This window comes from Ochotona princeps, chromosome X (assembly GCF_030435755.1).
Source record: "Ochotona princeps isolate mOchPri1 chromosome X, mOchPri1.hap1, whole genome shotgun sequence".
NCBI classification, from domain to species: Eukaryota; Metazoa; Chordata; class Mammalia; order Lagomorpha; family Ochotonidae; genus Ochotona; species Ochotona princeps.
In genome coordinates this window covers 41,687,771-41,695,487 of record NC_080865.1, presented here as the reverse complement: position 1 = coordinate 41,695,487, position 7,717 = coordinate 41,687,771, and the positions used below count along the sequence as shown (strand labels likewise).

The 7,717-nt window shown below is 46.3% G+C and overlaps 1 protein-coding gene across 1 annotated transcript; it reads left to right on the top strand.

Moving 5' to 3' along the window:
* The first annotated feature begins 2,009 nt into the window (after positions 1–2,009).
* Positions 2,010–7,359, top strand: LOC131478618 (doublesex- and mab-3-related transcription factor C1-like). Its single transcript, XM_058659058.1, has 7 exons — positions 2,010–2,153; positions 4,135–4,284; positions 4,607–4,665; positions 4,961–5,097; positions 5,881–5,941; positions 6,139–6,283; positions 7,234–7,359. Exons 2-7 carry the CDS (start codon positions 4,224–4,226, stop codon positions 7,302–7,304), a joined length of 534 nt encoding a protein of 177 aa, XP_058515041.1. The 5' UTR covers positions 2,010–2,153; positions 4,135–4,223; the 3' UTR covers positions 7,305–7,359.
* The last annotated feature ends 358 nt before the right edge of the window (positions 7,360–7,717 follow it).

Genomic DNA, 7,717 nt, shown 5'->3' with positions numbered 1-7,717 from the left:
GGTGCTGTGTCCCAACCTGACCTGTTCAGCACCCCATCCTGGTTCTCACACCTGCTAGTGGATGTTATGAACTGGCCCAGCCCAGCCTGCCTCAAGACCTGACCCATATTGAATTCTTGGGTGTGTCTGCGGGTGCTGCAGTCTGGATCAGTCAGGCCTGTTCTAAACCCCAGTAACCAAGAATGTTGGTGAGTTCCATGGTTATACCTCATATGACCCATCACCACTTCCAGCTCCTGAGCAAATCAGTAGATACTGCAGTCCCATAAGGGTGAGCCTTATTTCCCTTAGCATATGCCCCCAGACCTGGTTCTCTTATGTGCTGGTTAGTGTCATGACCCAGCCTAATGTGACTCATTTGTTTCAACACTCATTGGTAGATACTGTGGTCTAGTCCTGCTGGGTAGTCCCCTAAACCAGCCTTAGCTTTCATGTGCATCAGTAGTTGATGTGCAGCAGTATTCAATACTAACTATTCCAGCTGAGGTCTCTCATATTGGTGGGTGCATTGGTCCGATCAAGAAAGAACTTCAGTTTCCCTCCTTGTTACATTTGGATCTCAGCCCCCTTGCTTTCCTGCAAGTACAGTGGTCTTGTCAGCACAGAAGTCATTCCTCACCTGCAATGTACTTTCTTCATAGCTTCCCCCCCACATACATCCCATACCCTCTTCCCTAATCAATCCATAGCCCCGTGCCCATGAGCATATGGGTTTCCCAGCCTGGTCTTCTGGTAGGGTAGCCTGTTGGCCTGAAGCTCTGCCCACTCAACTGGTACTGACAATCTAGTCCTACAGCAAATAACCCTACTCCTTGGCCCACCAGGAGCTCAAACATGTTAAGAAGTCCCCAAACCCCATCCACCAGCACACACTTCCAGCATGCTACTCTGAAGCTGTAACAGCCTTCCCCCTACAGTGCCACTCCCACCTGACTAGAACCCAAGCACGTGTGGGAATTCTCAGGCCTGCTCTAATCTGCTATCCTCCAGCACAAGTCTTCAGCCCCCACCCTGCCCTCCAGCACATGCTGTGGCAATGATGGAAGGAAGGCTAGTTATTTTCACAAAGGGAAAAAAAATCACATAATTCCACATCTTTTTGTATTTTTAAAGATTTATCTGTTTTTATTGTAAAGGTAGATCTTACAGAGAGTAGGAGATACAAACAGGAAGATACTGTAATGGCTGAATCTGAGCCGATCTGAAGCCAGGGATTTCTTCTGGGTCTTCCACATGGGTGCAGGGTCCCAAGTCTTTGGGCCATCCTCTTTTACTTTCCCAGACCACAAGTAGAGAGCTGGATGCGAAGCAGAGCTGTTGGGACAGGAGCCAGTGCCCATATGGGATCCCGACACATGAAAGGTGAGGATTTAGCCACTGAACCATCTTTCCAGCATTTTAAAATAAAGATTTATTAATTTATTTGAAAGGCAGAGTTCAGAGACAGAAAGAGAACAGAGAGATACAGAGAGGTCTTCTATTCGCTGGTTCTCTCACTAAATGGCCACAACAGCCAGAGATGGCCAGGCTGAAGCCAGGAATTAGGAACTTCATCTGGTCTTCCACATGAGTGTGGATACCCAAGCACTTGCACTATCTTCTTCTGCTTTCTCAGGCATATTAACAGGCAGCTGGATTCGAAGTGTAAAATCTGGGATTCAAAGTGGTGTCCCTATGGGATGTCAGTGCAGACTGAGAGTGTGCATGTTGTTGTTGTCAGAATACAAAGGCAAATGATTCTAATGAAGAGTTTGGCAATGATCAGGAAGACATACACACTCGTTCTGGTAGTCATCAAGGTGCCTGCTTAGATGATACGAATTAGGAAAGTGAGGTATTGGCATAGGAACAGGCAAATCTGGTACACAATAGAGTAGGGAGCTCAGAACGTGAGACACAGAATGTGTACTCCAAAGTTTGTGACGTAGACAAATGTCCTATCAGAGATGGAATCTGCCCTGAGAAACTCCGTCACAGGGATAAGGGCAGTCCACAAGAACACGTGCTGATTATTTACACAGAAATTAGAGAAGGGACTTGACGTGATTTACTGGCGGGACCACTGGACGCCATACAGGGATAGAGGGAATAGTCCAGCAGTGCTCGAGCAGCGGTGGATGTGGAAGTGAATTGTCCGCCAGCGACCGAGTGGGGTAAGAGAATTTCCTTAAAGCTTATTGGCTTGTGTGGGGAAGAACATGAAGGGGCTCTACAGGGATCCAGAAGGAGCCAAAGGAAGGAGCAGCAGGAATTTGGGTTCTCCTTTGGCCGCTTTTTTGAGCTGATGGACTCTGAACTGGCAGAGGCTGAGTAACCACAGACTGGCTTCAGGAATTTGAACCTACATCCCCATGCCTATTCCTCCCTTCCTCCCCTCATGTTTCTTTGGACCTCTAACATCTGGTCTGTCTTCACTTAATTGGGATCCCTTTCTCTGTCCTGAGGTCTCAACCGACACAGAACCCTCATATGGAATACTTTAAGGGAGGACTCTTCTCTCCCGTTCCCTGTCAGGAGTCTCATGTCACTGTTGATAATTTTAATGAGTGGAAAAGGGAAAGACTGTGATTACTTAGGAAATGGAATGGGGCATGCAGTGGGAGCTGGGCTCTGCAAACTTTACTGATTATATCTGGAACGAGGTATGAGTACAGAGAGGATGTGTGGGTCCAAGAGGAAAACTGGTGCAATGAGGTGATAGTCACCTGGCGGCCAGGGCTGGGCTGGGCTCATTAGGTGGTGCAAGTAATACTTGTTTATTGAAGAATCCAAACAGTGAAGGAGCAGATGAAAGAAAAATCATAGTGGAAGTAGGGTCAGGGAATACAATAATACAGTAAGACATTCTGAGATGTAAAAAGATAAGAAGTTTAAATGAGGATGAGCAAGAGAGTATTCAGTATTAAAATGGAGTGCAAGGAAAAAATCAGAATGGTGTGTGAGTGGAAAGCTGAATATAAGGTATACTTGAGACTGATAATATAATCCAGTACAAGGAGCATAAACCCAAGTGTGAGGAGTGCATGATTGCAGGAGCTTAGAAGACAACTGTTGACATGGATGTCAGGAAGGGTCACTGAATTTGGCAGAGTACAGGGTGGTTCATCAAAAGTTGGGCAGTTCAATGGGACAATCAATGGGTGCATGTGTGTGTCTTAAAAGGGATTCATTTATGGTGAGGTTTGTGAGACCAAGGAAGACAAAGATCAGATAGAACGGGGTCCATAACTAGATGTTTCAGAAAGGGGGGTGTGAATAAGTGTAGCCCTCTGAAACAGATTGCAGGATCAAGGAGGTTAGATCAGAGATTGGTCAGAGCTGCGGGAGAAGAATTATGTGTTTGTGTGGGTGGTCTGATAAGGTTGGTGAGCAGGACTGAAAAGAGACCATCAACTTTGGACAGGGTTTTCCAAGGGAAGAGGAAGCATGGTGGGAGTAGGAAATCACGTAGCCATTCTGACCTTTGCTCCTGATCCTAGAAATATGGAAACCCAGGAAATACTTGTGCCCAGCTTCCCCTCCAAGTTCAAATACATCCCAGTGCATAAGACTGGAGCACCTTGGGGTATTGAACTTGTTCCCAGAGGAGACGTAGGTTGCTGTGTCCACTGTTAAAACCATGGCATCGGGCCCGGCGGCGTGGTCTAGCGGCTAAAGTCCTCGCCTTGGGGGCCCCGGGATCCCATATGGGCGCCGGTTCTTATCCCGGCAGCTCCACTTCCCATCCAGCTCCCTGCTTGTGGCCTGGGAAAGCAGTCGAGGACAGCCCAATGCTTTGGGACACTGCACCCGCGTGGGAGACCCGGAAGAGGTTCCGGGTTCCCGGCATCGGATTGGCACAGCACCGGCCCGTTGCGGCTCACTTGGGGAGTGAATCATCGGACGGAAGATCTTCCTCTCTGTCTCTCCTCCTCTCTGTATATCTGGCTGTAATAAAATGAATAAAATCTTTAAAAAAAAAAAAAAAAAAAAAACCATGGCATCACAACCAATATCATGGGCTAGGAGTAAATTTGCCACTTCCAGGCCTACCAGTGTTATAATTGTATCTTTTTGTGAGTATGAGTCTGACAAGGGTAGAGGGTCAGGTCTCCTCGAAATGTGACTAACCTTAGAATTCATCTCTTATTTTAGGGAACTCTTCAAGGCCTTGCCTGTTACAACTACACTGAAGAGAGAGCAGGAGGCACAGTTGAATAATCACCTAGATCTTGATCAAGAACATGGCCATTCTTTGGACCCCCATCTACATCCAGAATATGACCATGGCAGTAGGAGGCCACAGTGAGTGTCTGGCCAGGGAGTAGGTCTGAGTTAAGAGTGGAGGAAATGTGAGTAATTTGCTTGCTAGTCTAGTCTCTACACTGTGGCATGTCTTTGGGCAATTTATTGGTTTTTAGTTTGTTTAAATATAAATAGTTATCAAAGTTGCCAACCACATGTTTGTAGAGAGAAAATATCTGGGGAGTGAGGGGGTGGTAGAAAAAGGTTCACGGTGAGATGAAAACACAACTCCAAGTTGTTATCAAAGGATAGGAAGATGTGGGGTTGATGGGGTGGTTGGTGGGATATGGAGGCTCTGCAAAGTGGTCCCTGTCTTTCACAGCTGGGAATGTGATCATCATGCCCCAGATGCAAGTCTATGCTTGCTACATCTCTGATCTGGTAAGAACAATATTTTGTCAGTAGGTGAAGCACCCACCCAACCACTGCCTGCATCATCCTCTCCACTGTGTTCCAAAGGCACGGGTTCCACCTGCAATACTACCATCCCATTCTGCCCACGTAAACTTGGGCAAAATCACTTTCCCCCAGGATCCAATTTCCCATTACAAAAGAAATCTTGCATGTATTCAGAGCTCTCAAATCATGGGTCCTGTCTTTGCCCTCTAACATGCATACACATTCTGTCCTGGGCACCCTGATATTTGACTGCAGCTTGTGCTCTCTGGTCCTGCAGGTGGTACCCTCTGGGGTACTTCTGCTCACCCAGCCCCTAGGATCTACATTTCTGGTCTGCACTCCAGTGACTACGGAACCACCATTGGTGTTTTCTATTTCTGGACAGCCCCAAGGGCTCCTTCTCGTTTCTGGCATGTGAGTAGAGTCCCAGCCATGAGCTGCTTGTTCTGTGCCCAACCTTGTATTTGATGCCAGGAGTTAGTAGGAAGCAGGGAAGGAAGAACAATGGAGAAGAAAAGGAAGAGATCAAGGCCAAGGAAAAGGCAGAATCTCAGACTAAGGTGCAAGGATGTCCCATTCCCCAGTTTTGCCATTACCTATTTGTGATATCTTGGTCCAGGGACTTTATGTGTGCCAATCCCTGTGAAGCAGGTGGAGCATTAAAAAGAGGAATAAGAAGTGGTTTGCCACATGGCTGACCTCCAACAGAAGAGTTATTTGCTATGAATCAGATGAACAGGCTTGAAGGCTTATGGTGCAAAACAGGGACCTTACAGCGAGAGTCGTTTAGGCCCTTGAGAATGCCCAGAGGCCCGTTTTATCATGATTTCTGTGGTGGAGTCAAGCTCCTCCTTCAAGGCTCATGGACATCAGATACCATGGATATGAGAACCTGTCCTTGAACAGAGAGGGTAATGAATTCTCTTCAGGGATTTTCAAAATGAAACATGATCACACATGGAAGATGATCTTTTATGAGGTCCAGAGAGAGAAAAATTTTGGATAGATAGGCAAAATTGATGTAGAACCAAAATTAGACAGAACAGGTAGTGAGACTCGCCACAACCATGACAATGATGTTCCCATGGGCTTTTGGGATTGGCACACGCAGACAATGAGAAATCCTGCCCCATTGTCTACTGGTTCTGAGTGTGCCAGAAATTTTAATAAGCAGGTCTCTCCTCTTTTTGTTTCCAGATGCACAAGTCTGTTCCTTCAGCCCTGTGTCACCCTTCAACCTCTGATACAACAACCACAGGTCCTGGGGAAGGCGTGGGGTCTGGAAACTTGGCAGTTGCTGAGTTTAAGGGATGGAAAGAAAAGACAATCTTTTTTTTTGGGGGGGGGGTAGACACAGTGAGGCTGGCCGGAGAAAAATGTGGCTGAAGGAAAATTTGTCCCATTGGGAGGAAGTGTGACTTCCCAGCATTGTTTTCTGATGGCTTTTCCTTTTAGGCACCCAAAGAGTCTGAGCAAGCTGTGGCTGATACCTCCGAGGAGCAGCGGAAGTTGGAGGCTGCTGAGGCTCTGCTGGCTCTGAGCAACTCATCCCCAGCTCCAACTGAACCCATGCATCTGGCCCAGCCTTGCAATCAATCAGGTAACCAGCTCCCTGAAAGGAAACATGAAGAGGTGGGGATAGTTGAGAGAGGGCTATGGATTGCCTGGAATGAACACCAATTAGCAAGTTCTAACTGGAAAATTAGGATCTGTGGGTTGGCCTCCCTCAGTGCTAGGCACTATGGGTCTACAGAATGACTCCTAACATGGTACTTGAGAGTTGCCCCATTAACTCTGCAACTATGAAATTTTGTATTAAATAGTGAATGCCCCATGTACTCACGTCCAACATCAAGAAAACTGAGCCTTTGAGAATGGCAGAAACTTGTTCTATGCCGTATAGCCTAGCAAGTGGGAGAAACAGGCTCCTGATCTCAGTGCAGTTCTCCCCCAGACCACTATGATCTGCTGTGGGCTTGGCAGGATAAAGAGCAGTGACGAGGGCTTGGGCTGGAATGTGTTTTGGTCCCTGACATTAAGGTTTTTCTTTCTAGTCTTATTTGCTTTTCCACATGATGTTGTGCAACCAAATCACAATGATGTTTTGGAGAAAATGAGCTATAGAAACTATGAGAGGGAGAAACACCTGGGAAACTGAGGATCTGGGTTGGGCACCTTCAGATGATCCTGGTGAATGGGGCTTGGTTTAAGTGAAATAACAGATCTGAAAAAATTGAAAAGTGCAAGCAGCACAGGGCATCAATCACTGAGAGGGATGCCTGACCAGAGACTTCAATTGGTGAGGAGCTAGGGATTGTTTCTGAGCTAGAGCAGGTGTATTTCAAAACCTCAGGTTTGACAGAAAGGCTTGTGGTGTTTGGTGTGAATGGGGTAAGGCATGTGAGACTGAGATAGTAAAATAGAAGAGTTCCAAAGCCTGCGCAGTTGTCACAGGGATGAATCTATGATGGGGCTGGAAAAACAAAGAGGGGATGCCTGGGAGGTTATATGCATATGAACTGGCTCTGTATCCACTCTTTCTGTCCACAGCTCCTGCTGGAGATAGAATACTTCAGCCTCCTGTTCCTGATATGTTCCCCAGGCCAGCCAACTCCAACTAGCTTCCTGTTGGCAGTGTACCAGAGGATGCAGCTGGGCTTCATCCCTCTATGAGTTAGGATACAAGAGGATGTTGGATAGCTACTGTACGGCCTGTTTGATATCTTACTTTGAGTAGCACATTGCGTAGTGCTAAATGCTGAGCATCATTTGTAAAATGTGTTGGAACCTTCAGGTGTTTTATAAGCTTGCAAATCTTTAGTATGTGGGGTATTCTGTGGTTGAGTTGGAATACTCTTGTATATCCAGCCCTTACTTTTTTGAATAATTGCATCTTTTATCTATCTCTTATTAAAAATTATGTACTCTAACCAGATGAATCTGTCATTGGATTTTATAATGAGTTTATATGTTGGTTTTTCTTGTGACTATGGACATACTCTGTATACTCACATCTGTATTCATCCACATAGAA